This window comes from Rhyacophila brunnea, unplaced genomic scaffold, assembly GCF_057557595.1.
Source record: "Rhyacophila brunnea isolate RB1 unplaced genomic scaffold, BYU_Rbru_1.0 scaffold_2, whole genome shotgun sequence".
In the NCBI taxonomy this organism is placed as follows: domain Eukaryota; kingdom Metazoa; phylum Arthropoda; class Insecta; order Trichoptera; family Rhyacophilidae; genus Rhyacophila; species Rhyacophila brunnea.
This window is the reverse complement of record NW_028232859.1, coordinates 55,205,227-55,230,976: the sequence shown is the minus strand read 5'-3', so window position 1 is coordinate 55,230,976 and position 25,750 is coordinate 55,205,227. Positions and strand designations below refer to the sequence as shown.

The following is a 25,750-nucleotide window of genomic DNA, read 5'->3' as shown; positions in this document are numbered from 1 at the left end:
GTTTAAAAAAATATTTTAATATATTGTAATACTTATTTGACCTCTACCACACACCTGATAAAATATTATATTATATATATATTAAACGTAAAAATTGTGTTTTTTATATGAAAGATTATAAATCAAAAATACAATCCCTGAGAAATATAATGGTTTTTCAATAATTATTATGCAAATGAGGTATTAATGCGAACTATAAATATTATAATTCCGTATGGTATAGGTATATAGATATTGAATAAAAACCACAAATCGATATACAACCAATTTTCCATTTAATTATCTATAATGCAAACAGGATTTATATTATAAATTATGTAAATTCCCCTCTCAAATAATACCACCAACACATTGTATAACTTAAACACGTTCCACTTATATATGACATTTGTTTTACACTTGAATTTAAAAAAAGGCGGAAGAATATTATTACTAAAGACGTCAAAAAAGTTATTTGAAAACTGAAAAATAAATTCCTGATTTGTTGACATCATCATTGGCAATTTATTTAATGATAGTCAGTGCTGTAATTTGTAGATATCACGAATGTGTAAATAATTCGGCACGTTGGCTAAATTTTGGTTTTTATTACACGCGATTAGATTGTTTTTGTATTTTCCAAATGTCCATATTTTCCGGATATCACGTGTTTCCTTGAAGAAGGCAACAAATTTAAGAGTGTATTGAACTCTACTTTTTTGCATGGCTGCAATTAAGTTGATTATGTGCAAAAATGATATGTCAACATAACAAAAATGGATTCGTTTTTTTATACACATATTTTTGAAATAGTTCTAGTGTTTACCTTTTTTTATTCCGAAAACATTTATATTTCGATTAAGATCCATTACTTTTCGGCGATGTGGTGGAATGGCATTTAAATTAATTTTAAACAATTTGGCATTTATCAAAATAGTTACCACGTTGTTTTATAAAATAAATAAGTCATCTAATTTTGCATGGTTAATTTAAAGCAAGGTCGTATTTAATGTAAACCCATATTTAGTTAAAATTTACTCGAGCATTACAATTTTTCATCATATTAAAAATGTTGGTACTTATAAGCATATTATTTTTTTTTACGTGGGGTTACTGCCAAAAGTTAGTAAATCTGGAGAAATATTGCAATTTGAAGTTTAAAATGCCCTCTAAAATCAGTCATAATGCTACTTTCATTGTGCTTTATGTACAATGTTCTATATATCGGATGACCTTGATTTATTTTTCTAGCATACATATTCATATAAGTACACATAATTCGTTGTTAACTCTAAATACCTAAATTATCGGCTTACCAACTTTTGGCAGCAAATATTACGATGTATTATGTGTGTTATTATTATAATTTAATACCTATTTAATACCAATAGTTCTTAAATACTGATTTTAGAATTAAGGAAGATTTATACATATTTAGATTCCATTAAATCTGACAATTCTCGTGATATTTAAATAACATTGATAAAACTCATAATAAAATGATTTATATGTATGATAGATGGTTTTTTGATATACGAAAAAAGAAAAATTGAGTCGTAGGAAAATAAATCGAGACAGGTTTGTATTTTGTATTTAATTTACTTTAAACATAAAATTAAGGTACAAAAATAAATACATTTCATTGAGTTAGAAACATTATACGTTATCCTTAAATGGCAATTTTGCAGCAGAGTGATGCTGATCAGTCTTATATTTGGTGCGTCTAGTAGCTGAAACAAAAATAAATATTTATTAAAATATGAATCATCAATAATTAATAATAATAATAATGGATAATGTCACATGTTTTTTCCTGTGCGTAATTACTCTTCTGCAACATCTTCTTGGCTACGCTTTTAGGCGCTGTTGTCGACTAAATGGGAGGAGCTTGATAGTTTATAATGGGAAAATGGGAGGAGCATGTTAGTTCACAGTTTTAACACGTAGCCAAGAAGATGTTGCTGATGAGTAAATAAATATACTATTATGTCGGTTCTAATACCAAGCAAACGCGATTTCATTTTATAATTTACCGTTTATAATTATATGTACTGTAAATAATAATATTATTTTGTTATTTGTAAGTACTTTTGTAAAATTTATTGTAAAAAATACAAAGTTATTGCTTTGCTTTTATAGTTGTTTATTATTATATTTTGTAGGAGTGTCAACATATATTTTACCTTCTTCTTTTATTGACATTTGGGATCATTACACAGATCATTCTTACTATAATATTTAATTCTACTTATAATTGTTCTACAAATTACTTTACTTTTCATACTGTTTTTGTGATACTGCATATATTTATTTCTTCTTTACACGGTTTCTTTGTTTTTAAATGTCATGTTGTGAACGTCTTAAATTTATAATTGGTAATTTTCACGGTATGTAAAAATAAATGAATATGAATTTGAATTCTCAAGAGATTCAATCAACTCTTAAGACTGACCTGTACAAACAGGCAGCCATAAATGAACTATTACAGTCAAACATCGAAATACAATTACCCATATCATATCAAATGTTCATGATTAGTTGGTACCAGAATAATTGTTAGTTGAATAATATTTATTAGGTACTTATTATAAGAAGAAAATAATATAGATTGAATTAAAATAAGACACTTATCCATGATATAAGATAATTTAAAAATAATTACTGTTGTGTATGATAAAACATGTTACTATCGTAGGTCATTTGACGTACATGCTAGATGAAATAAATAAATTGAAATTGATGGTAATATAACTTACAATCCGCCGCCGCCTGATTGAGAGTTGGCAGCGGCGTTGCTGTTGGAGAATGAAGCTTGGAATGGTCCAAAACCGAAAGACGCTGAGTTACTGTTCGCTACACTGTTTGACGATGATGGTCCACCGTATCCGCCTCCAGAGCTTCCGGCAGAGGCTCCAGCTTGAGCGGCACTACCACCACCTCCTAATCCTCCAAAATTTCCAGACGAAGCTTGTGCTTGAGCTTGGCTGTTGGAAGCACCGCCACCTCCTGGATAATAGCCACCGGGGCGGTTGTAGTATCCTCCTGGACCTCCTCCATGATTATTGTAACCGCCATTATTGTAGCCGCCATTATTGTAGCCACCATTATTGTAACCATCATATCCGCCATATCCGCCGCCTGGGTATCCGCCATATCCCCCGTATCCACCACCTTGATAGCCTCCATAGCCTCCATATCCAGTAAGGGCGCCGAGTATACCGCCAAATTGTGGGGCGCGCTTCAACCTCAGAGTTTGTGTTTCTGAAATAATCAAGGGTAACAAACATTTGAATAAAATCAAATTTTCAAAAACTACCCTTCTATTAGGACAGAGAAATCAGAAAATTAAAAATACCTGAAATATCTTTGTTCAATCAATCAATAGGTAAAGTAATGATTTTAAAATAAGTTACATCAAGATTAATAAACATTTTAGATGTAAAACAAACGATAAACGTCGTATATAAAAAAAAACTTTCTTCCAATTTGTGTCTCCAGGAGCAGCAGCTTCGGGTTCGATCCATGGTGGGGACACAATATATTTATGTGGTTTTATTAAACCCCATGTAATCGATTGACTTATACTACTACACTACTTTCATTAAGTCTCATGGCATGTTGTAATGTCGAAAAAGAATATAATACGAGTATAATATGTAGATGTATTTTTTTTAGGAATATTATACCCAATTGCACAGCAAACTATTGGTAGATTTGAATTTGGTTAAAAGTCACGAAGACATGCGTGGATGAGCTATACTGAATTAAAGCCATACGGTATGATATTAATAAGCCTGACCAGTAGAATTAATATATATGCATATCAAGAAAAACATGGCTTGACTATGTGCAGGATTAGAAAGGTTTATTTATGTTTGTTTTTTTTAACACTATAACAGGTTATCTGGCCCAAAGTATTAATGAATCAATGGTAGTAGCAGTGAAATAGTTGCCACTTAAACACATTTATTGCAATTAGGCGTTAGGCTAATACTTTTTTCCACAGGAAAAAAGCCTTATCGGGAATTAAACACGAACTGAACCCTAAACTGGATAAGATTGACGAGTGAAAAAAATTAGGGAAGTATATTATGTGTGGATAGGAAAAAGAATATTCTTTATTATAACATGACAAGGAGATATCAATTTATATGTGACTATAATTTAGTTGAGAAGTTATATCCAACATTTATATTTGGCATAACATTGAAAATACAAATGAAAACCTTGTGCCAATTAAAGTAAATCAGTTATTTCTACTTATTATTCTATGGTGTATTAGAAATATCTTCAGAAATCATTTTGTACTGTGAAGGCGAGACAAAAGGTAACGCCCATATTTCCATTACGTCACGCAGTAGTAAGTGGTTCTGTTGAGAGTCAGGTTCATGGCATTAACCGTAAAATAAATTACTATCACACCTGCTAGGGTCATACAATAGTAACTGCATGTTCTTCGGCGGCTTGATTATGTAACATACTCGTAGAAAAAACTGCTTTAATTTAAAACCACGACTCAATGTCATGCGATACATTAAGCAGTCTGAATTAAGCACGAGGAGAAATATTCATGTTTATGTATAATATAATCGAACCAGTGATGAAAATAGCCGATAAAGTACATGTGTGTATATATATAAATTTAATATATTATAAAATCTTCAGGAAATGGAATATAATATTTAAATATAATTTTAAATAATCTAATGCTATTAATTTAACCAACAGATTTCTAAATTTATTATAAAAAAAATGATTCGGAAACAAAACATACAGTGGATGTTAAAATTATGCATTATTTAAAAGACACGGTCATAACTATTTGTATAAAATATAATCAGATATCCTTATGTTTTCACTAAGCTTTCCACAGTATATATTTTGTTATTAGTTAAGCACGTACTTGGTTTATTTAATGCATGTCTTAAAAATAAGTATACATAATATTACTTTAAATTAAACACAATATGTAGTATGTGCTAATTCCACTAATTCCTCAAATGAAGTATAAAATGTATTTCCACCAAAAATTAACATTTTATAAAATTAAATAAGAGAGAGAGTGTAGTTCATATCCATATAATTTAATATAGAAAAAGACCGGTTCGTATACTAAAATGGACATTGTCGTCATCTCATTGACATCATTGACGATGTCAATGTGAGTGGATGAAATTGGTCCTGATCTTTACTAAATAATGTGGACAAAGTTACGGTATATGGTGTTTGAAGTTCATTAATATAATGTTTTTTTCATCAATAATACATAACAGTTGAAGTGATTACGTATAAATATTGTTGTGTTAAGTATAAGAAAAACTGGATGTATTTTTACGAAGGTTCAAGTAAATATATGAAAGTTTTTCACTTATCTACATATACGCAATTTAATTTAATAAACTATTTTAAATACACCTTAAAGAAATATGTATAGCCATTTTAATATACTAATATAATACCCACTGACTGTGCCTACATTATAATAATGATAGTACTAGTATAAAAAATGAAAATTCGTAAAAGTATGTAAATAATAACAAACAATTATGTTTTATTTAAGTTAAATTGAAAAGTTATTTAAAAAAAATAATAATATACAAGCTGGTACATAATTTGGAACATCTCAGAAATATACCTCATAAAAACAATATATTTTAAGTATGTTTCTAACGTGTTTCTGATTATGTATATACAAAAGTAATTATATTATATAATATACGTGATGTATCTTACGTAAAATAAAAATAATATTTATAACACTGTTATGGCGTACACTATAATTTATCACCCATTGTAAGAGAAAATGATTTACGACTAATGCTTGTAAAATACGATGGTTGATACAATATTATTAATCACTATTGATGATAACAGAGGAACTTAGATGTTATGTCTTGTGTTATAAAATCAGTATCACAATTTACCTGCGAGAGGTGCACTGTAGACACCTAACACAGCAACAGCGAGTAGTAACAGAACTTTCATCATTTTCACGCACTAAATTGGCCGAGAGATTAATAAAGTTATTGCAGTTTTGTGTGTAATCACAATTGAGTGGTGTTTTAGGTAGATTTTGTGCTAGAACAAGACTCTAGGTTTATATAGGCCGCGTGCTCCCCCACTCTCGCCATCTTGTGAGATGTCATGACGTTGTTTTGGTATCATTACGCGGCTAGTCTTATGCTGTATAGGCTTTTTTGAAATAAAATTTTCATGATTCAATCGGCCTTTGATTTAAAAAAAATGTGGATAAACCAGAAAATTACGTCAAAAATAATTATTTTGATAATAATATAATCATTGATAATAATCATTGTTATTGACTTCTCATGGATTACTTATTATATAAATCTACATACTTATCTAATTATAAATATACGTTAAAGGACCGGAAGATAATTAAACTACTTATGTAAGAGATTGTAAATAAATCATAAGGACTAGCTATCACATTAAAGTAAATTACAAAGGGGTAACAGGAGTCCAAATTCAATTTCAGAATTCAAATTAATGGATTGAATATCGTTGGTGGTTTGTAAAAAGGGAGAATTAACCAAAATTATATTTTACAGGAGGAGGATTTTTAACTTTTGACATTTATTTATTTATTACCTGAATAAGATAAATATTTATAAATGTCTAACGAGTTTATAATAAAGCTTAGAAAGAATACCGTTTTTATATTAGACTTTATAATATAATATTTTAAAAGGCCGAATATGTTACATTCGCTTTTTATCCGTAACTCTTTTATCTCTATTCTCTAACTCTATTATCGTTTTTAAGTACTATCCTGTGGAGATACAAATTCGCCGTTTTTGCACAACAAAGCTAGTGAGGTACATATTGTTTTTTTCATTAAAATCTCAATTTCGCCAAAATGGTTGATTCTCCCTTTTTGCAAAACCCCGACGATATATTCCTGGTGAAATTCTAGATTTCATGCGGATCTCATTATGGATTTTTTGATAAAAATGTGAGTTTTAGATATTTCTGAAAATTGATAAATTCTAAATCACAACCTATAAACATGAGCCCCAAGTAAAAAAGGGAAAGAAACTTAGTGTAATATTGCGTGTTAGGTATGGAAAGGTGGACGCTGGGTATAACGTGTAATGGGCGAAAATGAGCTTATTGGATAAGGGAATAAAACAAGGGTAGGAGATATAATAGAATCTAGTAAAAACCGATCCAAAAACAGGGCTCGAAATGGACCGGAGCTCACCGGAGCGTCGTTCCGGTTCGTGAAATTGGTAAAATTATCGTTCGGTCTCGTGGTATAAATAATTTGACAATCTGAGCAAGATAGGTCATATATAACAAAATATCTAATACACTTATTTTTATAAAATACACATAAAATTTGTTAACTATGTTAATATCTTCAGAAAATTGTTGAGCGCTCCAGTTCGTCATCTTTTCCATTTCGAGCGCTGTCCGAAAGGTATATACAGACACAAGTGGATCGACTAAATTAAAGTTATATGGAAGTGTATGATATCACAATGCATATGACCATGCGGAATGTAATCAGCGTAGGAAGGAGTTAATTTAACAGTTTATTGATCCAGGCGGATGACGATAATTATAAAATGATATATTTATATCCCTTAGAAACATACAATCAAAGTTTCATATACAATTTTAAATATTATAAAGTACGAATCATTGATCCATAGTTAACCAATAAGTAATTATATCTACTGTATTATTCCATAGGAATCGGTTTTATCAAGCCAGAATTTACATTTTGGTATATGTACGATCATGCATATCTACTGACACTCCTGCATGTTGGATCCAGAGTGATAATGCTCAGAAAGTCTTTAATTTTGTGGTTAACGTATGGAGAGGAGTTTTTGTAGGGATTTGGATCACATAATTATTTTTTTGTAAAAGTGAGGAAAACAGGGGTTCAAATTCGATACGTCTAGTTATTATTATGAACACAAAAACATTAGGGGTAGTAAAGAGTGTATAAATAATTAACGTTAGACACGAAGGATATATTTTTTTCTGGACGTATAGAGAAACGGTGTGTCATTGGACGAAGTCTGAATACAGTACGATTTGGTTTTAGATGTATTTTGAATTTCGTTCTGAATGTTCTGAATTTGTTTAGGTTTCAAATATGGAATTAGGGTATTCATTTCCGGGTGGTTTTGGTATCGCTACTTTTATACCAGACAAAGAATTCAATTTGTTACTGTTTATATGTGTTTAGATCGAAATTAACTAACGTTTATTTAATAAATATAGTATGTGAAGGTTTATAATATACAATCTCTAAAGTTAAAGATGCTAAAAGGCAAAACTGTAAAACCGATTTTTATCAAATAATACAAAATTCTCGTCATGTATCATCAAATATAAAATCTTTATCAATCTACATATTTTCCATGAATTCAGCAGTTATTTATATTCAATCGTTTCCGAAAGTCAATGACCATTGTTTTTTTTTCATTGAAATTTGATGAAAAAAACCACCTAATTAATTAAATACGGAAGGTCAATTGTACACCGGATTCACCCATCGGAAGTATTTATGAATATATTTAAAGGTAAAGTTTGACATTCTTGTTATAATAAATGACCTTCACGTTATAAAAAATATAAGCATTAACGAAGTGATTTTTATTTATTTTCTTTTAGTCTTTAGACCAAAAGGATTAAATGGACGCATTTGCTTGGTTGAACTCTATTATAACTACAGTGTTCGTACCAAGAATATTATAATGGGCCAACCCACGGTGGCCGCGCGGCTTAAGCGTTGGACTATCACGCCGTGGGTCTCAGATTCGAATCCTGGGTCTGGCAAGTACACATATTGTTTTTCAATTTGTGTGTGAGTCAGGATATGGACCTGATAGGTTGAGCAAGTGGCTGACATCCATTTCTTGTAAAAAAACAAAATCTGTCAATGCAAACCTCTACCCTGTGGAGGCCCATATGATCCTATCAGGATCGGACATGGTCGAAAAAAAATATTGATTGGTTACCGTAGACCGTTCCTAAGATGGTTTTAAAGCCCAAAAAAGCTTGAATATCGTATAATTATGAAGAAAAAACATATTTTACAAAATCATTAGATTAAAGCTTAAAGATACGTAAATTAACCTAAATTTTAGCATTTATTACAACAGTATAAATTAAAATTAATTTTGGATACATTTGTTATTTTATCTTTTTGTATCGGTACTGTAGTATTCTATTTTTATTAGCTGATGAATAGATAAAAAAAATAAAGGCATTTATTTAATTAGCACCCATATAAGGTAAATATAAACAAATTGTAAAAAAATATATTAAACATACAAATTCATTAACGATTGATCACTCACGATCATTAATCGTCCGGTTTTCGTTTTAGAACTAAACTCATCATAGTATAAAAAGTATTGAATGATAATATTTGTCAAATGTTAGTATGTGGCGCCTTCACTCAGCAGATAACTTATACTGGTAGATCTATAGCATTCATCAATTTTTAATGTTGGTACTTCTAAGCAGATGAAACCGATTCTGATCATTAAATTATGTAGTTATCAATTAATTTAATATTTTATTATGAGTTTCTACCAAACGTAAAGAGTTAACATTATTAAAAAGTCCAATTAGTAAAATTTCATACTTGAGCTTGAAAAAAATCGAAAGTATCATTTTGCATTCAGAGATTTTCACAATATGCACTTTATTAAATACGTCACCATGAGGCTATACTGATATTTAATAATATATATACAGCTGGTATTTGACATATAATGACTTTATTTTGTGTATTTTACAACGTTTTTATTAGCTCGTATTCTTGTTTGTCCGGTGGTTGTTTGTCCAGTACAAACCTTGCAATCGATTTTTAAGTAACTACCCGGCTACATTTGAAACTTTTATAATATATCAGAACACGATGCCAATGCATTCTTTTAATACTTTTAGCCCTCTTTAAGCAGAATTGAATTCATTTTCAGTTAATTCTGTTTTGTATGGAAAGTTATTTCAGAAAATCTGTAAAAAGTAAAATTAAGACTATTGTTGGTTGCTAAGCGGGTGGTCCTAGCAACTAAATTATTAATATATACGTGCGTTACTACGGAAATCAAAATGAAATGTCAAAATGACATTTCAGTATTCTATATTTTGTTTGTTTGTATGTTTGTTTTTTTATTTACTTCATATCAAGTAAGTACAAGTTTGTGCATATTAATTCAACAGAAAATTTAAAAACGTTTTATATAAAAAGTTCTTTTTATCTTGTAATTATTTTAAATTCATTTTAGGACATTTATGACGAGCATTTAACAAAATCAATTTTATTCTGAACGTCCAAGCATTGATGAAGCATCAACCGGTCTGAATAAAAGTGTGAGTTTAAAAATATATTTAAATGTTGATTAAAATATTACCATACACAGAAGTCGAAGAAAGATTTTTTCGTTATATATAACATACACATTTATTTAGATTAAAATTCACCTTCTACGAAAAAAATACTGAAATTTAGGCCATGGGCGAATAGAAGGGAGCGGTCAAAATAAATAAGTCCGGTACACCCGCCTCTAAATGAATAAGAATTAATCACTGACATAATTGATTCCAAACACTAGATAATAAATAATTAAAGGAAAGTAGTATGGTACTATTATATTATATACCTAATAAGTGATCTGAATATGATCTTATTTATAAATTCATAATATGACCTTATATCACCAAACAAACTGGCATCAAATATAGAATACTGTATTATTTATTACATATATATTATTATGATATATACTTAAGAAATACTGTCGATATGTTTACCATTATTTAATAGCCTAATTAATATATTGTCATATATTACAAAAACAAAAATCACTTTAAAAGAGCTGAAATAAAATTATAGCGTGAAGTGAAACAAAACATTCTGTCGATATTATTATATATATTTTAAGGAATGATTATCTTCGTATATTTACTTAACTCTTTCAAGTTCCAGCCTCTGATCATAAGGTAAGCTTAAAGTCACGCCACGTTCATTCTTGTCGATTTTTTTCATTTTTAGATCTTCCGGTTTAAAAAAATTACTGACAAATTTATATAATATTGTTCAAAATCAAAGTCGAGGCCTTAATTTTATACCAAGAAATCTAATTTTCTTGAGAAAATCCATTCGGTTCTTTTTAAACTCCAGTCGTGGTCGGTAGCCTAGTCTATTATATTTAGTATATTTCTCGCGAATTATATTGATGACTTCTCGATAAATGAGAATTCTCGAAATATTGGAAAATTAATTTCTCAATAATTCTATAGACAATATGTCTCTATGACAACCTCTAATCCAAATGCATTGGATAAAATATAATAAATATTGGAAGAGTTATCAAATGAGAGATACGTATATTATGTCTTCTTTGTGCACGCTTCCCAAAACTAATTTATAGCAGCGTATGAAGTCCAAATTATCGATTATGAGACACTCACGGCATATGTTGTATCCTAAAATGGTTTGGTTTTTCTTCTGATAAAAATGAAGGATAAAATTATGTCATTGCATTCAATTTTCTCTCAATATGTCGTCACGATATATCATTTCGAATGTAAATTCATGTCGTTCCACTCTGGTTTTGGGAAATAACCTGATCTCAAAGTCGACTAGCGAAAAACATGTTTCATTAACAACTTAGGTGATAATTTAATTGATGTCATTCCTAGCACAGATTTGATTGGCGTATATTTATAATATTTACAGGATCTTGTTGGGTGGATGGACTTCCATCATGTTCTGGGTTTTTTTAAATGAAAAAAAAATCGAAAATACAACAAATAATTTATCGAGTCGGATACATTGAAGAATAAATCTAAAGGGTTGTCTTAAGCAATAGCACATGCAGGTGTACATAAAATTGATTTTATAAATATGGAAGAATATGTGAAAATATTACAAATTACAATCAAAAATTAAATTATATATGTGAATCTGCCAAGGTCTACATAATTGAAATATTATTATTTCTAACAAGATAATATTATATTATATAATATGAATGTGGTTAAAAAAATAACCCCCTTATACGCTTATCTGGTAGAGAAGAACTAGGTGCCAAGAAAAGTGGATGTAGTTATGGGTCTTCATCCAGCAGTAAACAAACCCCTAAACTTCACTTGTAGCGTATTGGGAATTCCTCTAACCGTCTTCAATAAACTTGTGCAACTACTGGTCTATTGAGATAATGCCGACATTATTAAGAGATAATAGACGTTAGACTAATTCAAAACTCTGATATATTATAAAATATGCAAAGGGTATCTTCATTCAAAAGATTCATAAATCAATCAGTAAAATTTGGAGTAATACAACGCTGCTAGTGCAGTGTTTTCGATAAACTAGTTGTGGTGAAATTTATATAAAGTCCGTCTTTATGGTACTTTTTCAAATTATTCTTTTGTCAATAATTTAAAACGATACTGTTTACAATGATACTCTTCTATGTTATATATATATTTTATGTGCTCATGAAAAGTTGATTAAATCTCTTAGTTGAGAAAAGAAAGGGCACCATACTAACATATAAATCGTTCTTACAAAGTGTATAGATTATTTAGGTTTAACTCCTAAAGATACCTAAAATTCTTAATTGTAGACATGTGCGCACTTGAGTGATGTCATTGTTTCTAAATAATCATTGCATATGGAGTAGCGACAGTCAATAAATGTTTCACTAGTGTTTCGACGGAGGGAATTGTCATGATAATAAATTTACTGAAAAACTTTCCTACTCATTTTGCACGAGTCAACTTAATTCAAATCATACATGACTGTAATCGCGTAGACAGAATAGTAAACAATCGAAATAGTGATTCATATATTAATACTTATAACGTGTAAATTTGTTACTTACCTATATTAACTACATATTGTCTAGAGGTCATATTATGTAGTCCATTTAGTATTTAGTTATCTTATCGATTATAATCTATTTTCCGATCATCTATTATTAAAATAAAACATTGTTTACATGAAATTAGAATTGAATGACAAATTGGTAAGAATTAAGATTTAAATCTCTATAAAATAAATACATTTACACATTTCCAGCGCTTCCGTGTGTTTGAAGTTTTTTTTAAACTGATACGTGGTATTAAAATGCTCAATGAACGAATAATATGCATCATTTAGCATCCGTCGTTTGACCGCAGTATAATACAATTATAGATTTATCTATAATTAACATGATCTAATATAAAGTCGTTGTTTGATGCATATTTTATATTTTGGAAAACATAATCAGTTACGAAAATCTATTGATTTAGTAATGAAACAAAAAAAAAACAAATATAAATAGATTGAGTTTATATTATAAATTTTCAAGCTGTTTAAAAACCATTAAGTAGATAAGAAAACATCATTATGGGTATACAGCATGAAAATGCATTTATGCTAAATGTATACGAAATTCTTTCCAAAATCATCTCCGTATTCAAATCCCTGCTTGGGATTAACGAGTGTTCCGAAAAACTGTTCGGAGTGTTATGGGATATTATGTCAGGGAGGGTTTGCGTTCTTGCTTTGTTTCCTCTTCATCATTCTCTTCGACTTCAGTATGCATACATGATGTGTAAATCCTTATCTTTATATGAGTACGGGGAAATTAAGGAATTAAACCACTGAGCATGCCGTTCAGATCTATGTCGTGCATAGTTTCACTGGATGACTTTCTACTATCCATCAAGCTAATCAAAATGTACATGTATTAAAATGTGATTAAATAAAAAGGATTTCAAGTTACACACATTTATATTTTTTTTTATAAAAATCGAAGTTTTTTAAAATTGATATAAAAAATATTAAAAATATGAATTAGTCAAAAATCTCTTAAGTGATGCTTAAAATAGTTAATAAACTAAATTTTAATAATAAATATGACCATAAAATATAGGGTGCGGTCCGATTAAACAAATTCACATTTTATTACATTTTTTACAATTGTAAGTTTATCTTTGACTTAAAATAAACAATATTTTTCTTTTTAAAGTTTTCAGATACATATTTATTCATTAATACAGTTTAAATTGTAAATTATCAAAAAAATGTCTCAAATTGCAAACTTCGTATTTTTCCGCTAGGTGCCTCTTTAAAAAAGGCTCAGTGAAGACTTCGCCTTAATCAAAACTATTTTGACGAAATAATCATAGACCCTTCAAACCAACCGCTCAGCACCAAACTCTGTCTTAATCGAGCATATAATTATTTTGACAAAATTGGTGTGTCTGTAGTCTTGTTTCTTTGCGTATGTTTATGCTTTGCTCTATAACCTCCCACCTAATACCCTTTCTAGTCAAGCCGCGGCACGAAACTGTCATTTGTGAATTTGGATTGCAGTGCTAGCTACAAATATAATATTTGTAGAAAATAATGATTATTCCAAATTGAACAAGAAATTTTTAGGTACGTAATTAGTATGAACGAAACACGCGATCAAAAATCTTCATTTACTACAAACAGGTTACCGCATTGCATTCAAAGTTAGGCAATAACTATCACTACCATCGCGACTCGCAATTCTGCGTCGCTGCCTGGCTATAATATCAACGAATAAAATATTTTCCATTTACTGGTACTACACACAAAATCAAGCCTTTTTCTTGTCAAGTTTAGTATCCCCATCCATTTTATTTGATCTCTAACAATCTTCAGCCAGCCTTGCCTGCAAAACAACTGCAATGCGTCCCCTTTTCCTTGAATTCATTGGAATTATCATTTCCCAACTCTTGTTTTCCACCCGGATTTCAGGTGACGATCATGTTTGAAGACTGTTTGTTTGGCATAAGGTGGACTCTCCACTAGAGTCGCAACATTTTATTATGTATGCATCAGTGCTGCCATCTTTTTCTATGCTGATTATAGGACAAAGGTATAAAAATTATAGTATTTCTGAAAAATATATATTACAGGAATATTTTTCGTCTTGAATCCTTTAAAATTATAGTATTTTGGTATATTTGGCGTAAAATTATAGTATTTTACATTTTTCGCGGAATTAAAATTATAGTATTGTACTATAATTATAGTACGGTTGGCATCACTGGTATGCATAGCTTGTGTGCAATAATTTATAATAAAAACATTCATTATAAAATGGTAGTGTTCAAAACGTTCAGTGTGAAAAATATTAATATATATATATATATATATATATATATATATTATATATATTAAATAATGTAACAATCTCAATTTTGCGTTGAATATTTCACAAACTCTCTAAAATATACCTTGTATTTTGTGTATTGACATTTGATAATATATTAAGTAAGTTATGTCAGCTGTGTCTGTGTGTAAGTTTTCGCATTAGTGGAAGTCAGTACAAAAGTTAAATATACAAAATTTCATCCTCAAATGGTTAAGTTATAGAAGAAAGAACCTCCCTAATATACCTATAATCTTATGTCCTTCCTAAATCTTATAATAAAATAGTATAATATTATTTTATTAGACATTTTTGTTGCATAAAGTGGAAAAAAGTGACCCTGCGATGCAATTTTGTTTGCGTAGTGTTAACTTCTTTTTTTAATCTAAAATATATAAATACTAAATAGTATTACTAATTGTAGGTATTTGTTTATTTATTTAAGAATACAAAACATAGTGGACATAACAAATCTAAATTCAAGACGTACACAACATGAGATTTACATTATAAGTCAAACATTACCCTCACAGAGAAGAGAATATAGAAAATATAACAATAATAACAATAACAAAAAATAAAATAAAATCGAAACATACGAAGGTACAATTTAATACAGAAAAATAAAATTTTTGAAAACAAAAAACGTACAATTTTATACAGAAAAATGAAGTTTCAAAAACAAAATGCAAAGTACATCATTGAAAATGTCTATGTCTTTAGGGAGTATTAGGGTACATTATTTTTACTCTCTAAAATAATGGAAGTTACATTGCGGAAGTCTGTGTCCGTAACTCTATTCTTAATTTTAATGAACTTGATAAATAAAATCAGTTGGGAACTCCCGATTTTCACAACGCATTATTGTTAGTGATTGACATATTAACACGGAATAGTAATACTCGTAGTCGATTTGGCTTATATACATAGATCGTTAGTTAATTATTATTATGTCTTAGTTTTTATCAAAGGGCTTGAAATCACTCGATAAAGGTCATAAAATATTATAATATATGAGAGTGTTTGATTTCGTCAAGGTGATTAATGGGCCTACGTGAGTGAAATTAGGGCAGTCGTATTTTTTTTCTTTTATCAAGGTTAATGTTAAATAGGTTTTTATTCTTTTTCAAAGTCACAAAGGTAAACAACCATTTCCTTTCCAAGCATAGCATATGAGATCTATAGTGTATAATATGTATATTTAGATGTTTTTCTACGATTAAATACGTTCACAGCACGGTATGAATATCAATGAAAACAGTGGGATTATGTATGAAAATCCAAAGAAAAGTAGTGCGATATAAAAAGTTTTCAAATATTTTAAAAAAATATGTAGAAGAAAGTATCCCAACTGAGTTATACATAGGTACCGCATTTTAATCTATATCATCAAACTTGATTAACCCACTACTGAATAAAGGTCTCACCAATCTGATTCTATTCCTCTCGATCCTATACATTTTTATATTAATTATGAATATTGGTGATTTATTTACATATTATTTAAATCACCATAAAACTATGTTAATACACTGATGAATGAAGGCATCGTATAATATAAATAGTATTATAATTATATCGCCAATTCCCAATTTCTTTCACACATCGAAAACCGCCAATGGAGTAGTATGCCAAACACGAAGACGTGTGATCAAAGGCTGAATTACTTAAAAAATATCAACATTAGAGCACAACTTTGCCAGAAGCATCTCTAACATACTTTCCACCTCAACTATAAAGTGTTTCCGCTATAACGGTGCCTACTTTGGCGCCATCAAATCCAGAACATATTTAAGACAACATAATATTATAATGAAAACCTTGAGTATATTATTACAGGATAATGCAAAGCTAATCCCACATTGAGTGTTCTCTTGGCATATTTAATTAAGTCCTCTAATTACTGACAATAGATGTATGTATATTCATTTATGAAGAGACTTCGGGAAAAACCAAGTTTTTCAGGTAGTGTTATAAAAATATAAAGTGCGTTTATTAGTTTCTTCTAATTTTAAATTTTTACCACAAATTAAGATAAAGTGTATTTATTATTATGCAATCAAATTTTATTTGGTTGTTTCACTTTTACTGCTTTCAGAATTATTTTCATTTTCAAATATTGTATGAGATAATGTACATCGATCAACAAAGTGACTTCATGCGAAACAGGTACTTTAGATAATAATTTATAAAACAACGTTCACCTAACCTCACTCTATCATTGCACTAGCATTGGTGAAATATTTAATATCCGAACCAATTTGTTTGAAGATAATGGTTCATCAATTTTTATCGACCTCCCAATTGGTATCCAAAGTTTTACACCTCGCGCAAAAAAAAACGATAGACATTATTTCAAAGTTTTGGGTACCAGCTCTGGATTCAAACAAATCCATCTATCTCATTACGATGTAAAGTCAATGTGAACTAGTAATCATGGCCCCCACATCCTAAAGCAAGCCTCCAGGCCAATATGTTTGACGGCTTTCCTACCTATCGTTAAAGCCTCAATTACATTGAGCTTCTTTACGAGCTATTTGTTGGCAAATTTATAATCTGCCTGTAAAGTCGCCCAGTGTAATCATCGAACATGTTAGCTTGTTCGATGATTACACTGGGTGACTTTACAGGCAGATTATAAATTCGCCAACACACAGCTCGTAAAGAAGCTCAATGTAATTGAGGCTTTAGGTTAAGGGCAGTATGATGATCTACAACAGTGTTTCCCAAACTTTCGACATCTGTGTACCCCTTCTATAATTTTCGTAACACTGAGTACACCTTGTCAAAAAATGCATATATCTTAATAACAATCAAAATATATTAATTTTTTCCCTTTTTATTACATAAGCAAAATAATAATAAACGAAAAATAAAATTCATTCATAATAAAATAAATAAAAGTTATAAGTATTATAAATAACATTCATTGTAATCAATGAGAAGAATAAAATTGTTTATGTTGAGACAGATCATCATAATTATTTGGTTCCCAGGTGTTAATTTTAATCTGAGATGCGGTTCCATATCCAAAAGCCTGTTCCTTTTTGTGACTTAATGTCTACAAATGCTGAAAAACCAACTTCACATAAATATGAAGTTGGAAAAGGCAAGGTATATTTCAGGAATTTCTCTATTAAAACTAGATACACATGTTGCATTTGCAACCAGAATGATGTTAAAGTACACTCATTATATTTATTTTTCAAGAATTTGTCTGAAGCTAATTCCAACAATTGATTTTCTTCCGCATGCGATAAACCTTCTAGCATGGATGTTGTATTGATGTCGTATTAATGCTTGTTTCACCAGGCGCAGCCAAAGCCCGTTGTAGCGCGTACCCCCACCAAACTCTTCCTTTACCCAGGGGTACGTGTACCACACTTTTGGAAACACTGATCTACAGTTATATGCCCTAAATCATATTCCACGGATTTCCAGCGTTCCGCAAGTTAAAATTAAGGACACTCCGTGTAGTTTTTAGCGATTTTTTGTATATATTTAAATGAATTCACTTGATATATTATAGAGTTGTCGGCATTCGGCATCATATAATGAAACACTGATCTCGATCCATTTTTGCAGTAGTCAATAAACTAAGTACTTAACATGCGATCCGTCACTAATCCTAATAAAGTCCGGAAATACACTAATAAAATTCAATCAATAAATTTATCACATCGAAATGCATCTATGTATTGTGTGTATCTACATATTTTAAAATGATAATACGGTAGGCGACTTTTTTACTATTTAATCAAATTTGTAATGTGCATATCTCACTTAACTGATCAACCCGCTACGCCGGGGACCCCAGACTAGAGCCCTGTCAGCCCCCCTTTTATGCGGGCCATGCTAGTAATAGACCGCGAGTTCGTCCATGTAAAATGCGAAAATAAAAAAATGGGTAAATATACAGGCTGATTTGATTCGATTTTTAAAATCTACGAGGTACGAGGGTAGTCCCAGAAGTACCCGACCTAACAAAGAAAACACAAAAAATTTGGGAAAAAATATTTTTATTCCTCTACGTAATCTTCTTTTAGGTCGATACACTTTTTCCAGCGATGTTCAATAGCTTTGATACCCTATTTATAGTGAGAATCGTCGAGCTCCTCAAAATAGCCATCTACTGCAGACTCCACCTCTTCACTGTTGGCAAATCTTTTACCACCGAGCCATTTTTTCAAGTTTGGAAACAGAAAATAATCCGAGGGGGCTAAATCTGGCAAATAAGGTGCGCGAAGAAGCAATTCTAATTTTAACTCATTGATTTTGGCCATCGCGATAACGGATGTGTGAACTGATGAATTGTCCTGATGAAACAAAATTTTCTTTTTCGCCAAATGCGGTTGTTTTTTCTTGATTTTTTCATTCAAACACTGCAATAAGTTTTCATAATACACGCCGTTGACTGATTTTCCTTTCTGAAGATAATCAATGAAAATTACCCCACGCGCATCCCAAAAAACTGACGCCATGACCTTGCCTGCAGATGGAACTGTCTTCGCCTTCTTTGGAGCCGATTCTCCCCTGCCAGTCGATTGTTTCGACTGTTCACACACACCTTCGTCTCAGGTGTGAAGTGATGGACCCATGTTTCATTCATGGTTATAAATAGACGCAAAAACTCTGCTTTATTGTTGTGAAACTTTGCCAAACACTCGATTGAAACATCCTCACGATGCTGTTTTTGTTCCATTGTGAGTAATCGCGTCACCCACCTTGCGCACAGCTTTTTCATGCCCAAATTTTCAGTCAATATGTAATGTACAGCATTTTTTGAATTGCCTACCATGTCTGCTAGCTTGCGCAATTTCAGTTGACGTTCATCCAATACCATTTTGTGGATTTTCGTCACCATTTCTGACGTGGTCACCTTATTTGGTCGTCCACTGCGATGTTCGTCTTGGCAGCTCATCTGAGCTCGTTTAAACTCAGCCATCCAATATGTTACTGTTGTAAACAAAGGAACAGACACCCCCAGAGTAGAATCTAGCGCAGCTTTGATATTGGTTGGACTGAAGCTTTTCAAATGAAAGTATTGTATCACATAATTATGACCAATTTTTTCCATGTTTACAAATTCACTGTGAGCGTTCACTATTGATGGCTGACAAATAATTACTGAACAACGTAGCGTCGTCAAACTTCAAGTTTAGGCTTTATAACGTTGGTACTTTCTATTATGGTCATTATTTTTAAACAACAACTGCTATCTATAAGTCAGGTCGGGTACTTCTGGGATTACCGGTAGACAACGATTGGAATTATGCGTATACCCTCATACACAACAAATAATCTCACCATTCCATCATTGCTACTTGACCTACCCATAATGAATTGTGTTGAAGTATGTTGTTTTTGTACATTATTTTATTTTACCTTTGAAACTAAGATAGCGAAACGAAGTTAGTTACCAGAAACATAGTCTATAAGTTGTGCAAGTTTCATCAATATTAGTAAAGTATTTTTGAGTTGTAACTAGGGATTCCAATTCCGGGATCCCGAGCTATTTTCGATACCTATGAATCCTGGGATTGATAAACATAATCCCGAAACTTTCGGGATTGATTTTTTTATCAATTTTTATGGAAAATAAAATAAAAACGAAAATATAACAGAAAATACTTTTATTAACAAATAACTAGGTACATTAGAAATAAACTGAGTTTGAATGATGTTTGATTAATACCCATATGTAAGTTGCCGATTCATTTTATTTTTTCACATAAATTAATAAAAATGAGAAAGATTGGAAAAAACAATGCTTCGCACTATTAACAAAGTAATTCCACCATGATCTCATACGTTTTACAGCAGTTTCATATTTGGTTGGCTAATTAGATTTATGAAGCTGAAAGGCCATAGGTAAGTATACCATATTTGCTTTACTATTTTAAATCTCGCTAACCTATTCATTTAGTCTTTACTATCAGAAACAGCAATCTCATTAAATTCACATTATTATTTATATTACAATATTATTTACTCCATTAAACTTTTGTATTTCCAAGATTGAAGGTATAAAATATTAACAATAAATGTCTTAAATAGTATAAATTATACTAGATTTATTTTTGACCGATTTTATCAATGTTATTTGTAAATATAAAAAAATTATATTAACAATGGAAAAAAATTCCAATCCCGGGATTGTCATCCCGTAATCATCATCAATTGTAATCCCGAAATCCTGGGATCAGAATTTTAGCTCGGGATTGGATTCCCTAGTTGTAACGGAATAAAAAGTCAGAGGAACGAATGTTAATCTTTTTTATGGAATATATTATATTCTTCTATTGTGGATATAATCAACACACTGGTCAACAAGCAAATATTTAGACATCGCAGATAGATACTTCAATTTTATTATTACTACCTATAGATACATAGGTAATAATGTTTTGCTTATCAAGTATCATTTACGTGAAAATTATGTGTGAAAAATATGTGTATATTGTCTATTGACTAGTTTATTAACCAGAATACTCAAAATGTCCTCTAAAACCGTCATTTAAAAATTAAATACATTATGTACTTTAAACTATTTTATTCATATCAGAGACATCTCGAATATTTTCTTTAAAACTTTAGAACTTTAAAACTCATTTGAATTCATATTTAAAAATTTAATACATGATCTGTAATTGTATATAAATGAAATGCAGAGAACTGCAGAAGCTTAGGAAACCTTGCAAATAACTACCTATATTAGTATATTATTATTTGATCTTTTATCCAACAAGTATAAACCGAAAAATATTTTTTTTATTAAACTTAAGGTGGAGTGTAAAGTTACTAGTGACCTCTAATGATGGAATCATGAGACATCAAATTAATTGCAATAACAATTAATTAGCCAAAATAACATTTGATTACATTTAACACAAAATAATTTGTGAAAATATTAAAAATAATTCTTTTACTTTTACTTTATTTCTTTTTACATCAACCTTTCCGATCAAAAACGAATTTCGTCTAAGGTGATTTCCATTTTGTTTTTCTTTTGTTTTCTTTTATTGTGTTTACTGTCAATTCATGGTGGAACTGAATTGTATTGTTGATTAATTTAATAAAACAAAAATATTTTAAGTACTTATTCCACTTTTATTATTTAATAATTCTGGACCAATTTCATCCGCCTCAGAGGGACATTTTTAACTGAATAATATTTATAAAATAGGTATTTACCAAAACAAATTCAAAAGGGCGACACAAATAAACTACAAATGAATTGCATTATTCGTCCAATAATTTTTATTCAGTAGGTTTTAATAATAAATGTGAACTCTAGCTAGGTGAGAGATGAACTGAATGTTAAAAAACACTGGGTTAAATTATGTTTCCTAGGAAGAGCCTTTTTGAATTTGTTTTGGTAAATACCTGCCGCGTGGAATAAGCGTTGGACTATAAAGCCGTGGGTCCCAGGTTCGAATCCTGGGTCTGGCAAGTACACATATTGTTTTTCAATTTGTGTGTGTCAGGGTATGGACCTAATAGGTTGAGCAAGTGGCTGACATCCATTTCTCGTAAAAAACAAAATCTGTCAATACAAACCTCCACTCTGTGGAGGCCCATATGATCCTATCAGGATCGGACATGGTCGAAAAAAAAAACACCTGTTTTATAAATATTATTCTGTTGAAAATTTTCCCTCTGAGGCGGATGAAACCGGTCCAGATTTATTAAATAATAAAAGTGGAATAAGTACTAAATTTTTTTGCGTTTTATTAAATTAATCAATAATTTTTCTTTTGTTCTTCCATAACTATTTTACTTCTCTGTGTGTGTGTTATATCTACGTGCCGTTTAGGTTTAATTGAGATCCGGCACATGACTTATTTTCCAGAATGATCCCACCACTTATGGAACATTACTACTATAAGTGCTCAGCCGTAGTGGTCTGGCGGGCGCGGCGGCGTCTTGCGAGACTCAAACGTATAACCGCGTGTATTATGCCGCAAAAAAAGACATTGTCTACGAACATTTCACATACGGTTATACGTGTGAGTTTCGCAAGACGTCGCCGCGCCGCGCCCGCCAAACCACTACGGCTGAGCACTAAGTTACTTAAGACATATTACATTACTATAAGACTCAAAGACACCATAATATGTAAGAAAACATAATATACTCCGGAGCATGGTGAATCATCCCACCACAGGGAAGATGCGATGGTCGTTCATTTCGGCGTCATATAGACCGCAAAATATCTTCATTTCAGTACTTATAAATAATGCATGACCTACGTGTGCTTGGGAAAACGCAGGGTAATTGGTAAATGACAAAAATACTTAGAAGAACCGCATGACGTCATATTCCATATATTATGCTCAACACACGGAGCGGACATAAGAAAACATATTGAATTATAAAAAAAATCAAATGTTTTAAAGAAATTAAGAAAAAATATATTTTAAACAATAAATGTTTATATATTATATAAAAACATAGCAGTACAATAAAATTGGGAAGCATATTATATAATATTGTCTTAAAAATAAATACGTAATATTGTGTGGTTTTAATTATTACCATATTTTTATTAGCTCGTATTCTTGTTTGTCCCGTACATATTTTTTCTTGTTTGTCCAAAATTTTTAACCAACTTGCCGACTAGATAGACATTTGAGACTTTTAGAATATATCAGAATACGATGGGAATGCATTTTTTTAATACTTTTGGCCATCTTTAAGCAGAACTGAATTCATTTTCAGTTAATTCTGTTTTGTATGTTTCGGAAAAAAATCGTTAAACGGTAATATTTACTACTCACTATAATTGGTTGCTAAGGAGGTCCTGGAATCTAAATTATTAATATATACGTGCGTTACTATGGAAATCAATATGAAATGTCAAAATGACATTTCAGTATTCTATATTTATTAATACATAGAATTGTCAAGTTTATATGATTCAACAGAAAATTTAAAAACGTGGTATATAAAAAGTTCTTTTTATCTTGTAATTATTTTTATTAGTTTATTATTCATATTCCAAATATACCTACGCATTCTTATATCTAATATTATTAAATTATGTTTAGTACTTATTTCATAGAAGAATAATGTACCTATTATTTTTTATTGAATGTTCATTTTTTTTCGATAAAGCTTCCATATTAAAATTTTCCGGTACACAGGCTATCCTTAGGCTGCTCGCAGATATTAGAAGATCGTTTACAATTAATTCGGTGGTGAATATCCAAGTCGATTCAGTAGATATGTGATTAAAAACTGAAAATAAAAATATAAATTAGTACACTGGGATTCATAGAAATAATATATTATGCGAAACAATAATATTTAGTATACAACTGTTATATATTGTTTACAATTTATTTATCTTATTTACCGAGTACATAGATACTTGAAAATCATATATAATTATTACAAGTTTAACTCCAAAGCTGAGCATACGAATATCCAAGAAGTGGAGATTATATTATTAAAATACGTTTTTTACTAGAAATGGTTGTTAATCATTCAACCAACAAATTGGGTCATTACATACATTAAAATATATCCAAATTTTGCCAGTTGATAGATTGAAAATACACACATACGACTCTAGAAATGTCACCGTGATGCTCAACGAAACTCGTGGAGAAATACATTCTACATGTTAAATTTAATCTGAAGAAAGCTATTTCTTTTAATGAAAATATAGGTAGTTTAATTAAAGACTGTTAGCCAGCGCAAGACACGTAAAAAATATTTTTTGAAGTATTAACGAAACTTGAAATAACAGCTTGGCTTGCATATTATTGGGCAATTTTGCTGTGATCAAGAAGTACATTAGTAGATGAAACGGTAAAGTGCTTGGAATGTGATGATTATGGATTCAAGTTGCATTCGGTGTGATTTTTTGAATGTTCCTTAAATATGATAAATTGTAAATATTATATTAGTAAATTAATGTCTTCGGTTAATTATTATTATCATAACTAGACTTAGGATTCTTAGGTATTTAAATATTTTTTTTGAGCGGCCCCACAACAAAATATCTATCTGTTTCAGACACTTTTGAAACATTAAAATTAAGCCTTATTTGTTAGCACCTATTTTTAAATATTTTTGGATAATTATATATTTTAGGTTTAAGCACATATTTTCACATAAACGCAAAATTAATTAACACAATAACACTAGTAAACACAATTGAAATATTAAAATCATCTACAAAGTCACTAAGTAGTCAAGCAAATTAATATTTTAAACAATACTGCTGCTAAAATAAGACAATGTTCCTGGACCAATTGGAATAAAAATAAGTACAAATTTAATTAGTGTTTTTAATAAAAATACTGGACTTCAAACACTGCAATATTTTAAAGCTGTTTTGGTTGTTTCAATTTTTTCTACTTCAGAAATAGTTTCATTTACATACGCAGTAATAACATCTGTAGAACCAAGTGCAAAGAAGTTTTTCCATGTATAAAAATTTACTAGGATCAAATCGTCAAAGATTCATTATCGAAAATTTAAAGTATTATTTTTTTATTTATTGTAATAAAGCGTTTTCTATTTGTGAATAAATGATAAATTAAACTGTTGAAATATATGCGATTTATTGTAATACTTATTTAAATTTTTAG

The 25,750-nt window shown here is 30.2% G+C and overlaps 1 protein-coding gene across 1 annotated transcript; it reads right to left on the bottom strand.

Annotated features, from left to right (window-relative positions):
• Window positions 1-253: 253 nt before the first annotated feature.
• LOC147072533 (uncharacterized) lies at window positions 254-6,059 on the bottom strand. Its single transcript, XM_085946740.1, has 3 exons — window positions 5,904-6,059; window positions 2,736-3,240; window positions 254-1,709 (listed from the first exon to the last, which is right to left on the bottom strand). The coding sequence occupies exons 1-3, from the start codon at window positions 5,965-5,967 to the stop codon at window positions 1,703-1,705; spliced, it is 576 nt and encodes a 191-aa protein (XP_085802866.1). The 5' UTR covers window positions 5,968-6,059; the 3' UTR covers window positions 254-1,702.
• Between the last annotated feature and the right edge of the window lie 19,691 nt (window positions 6,060-25,750).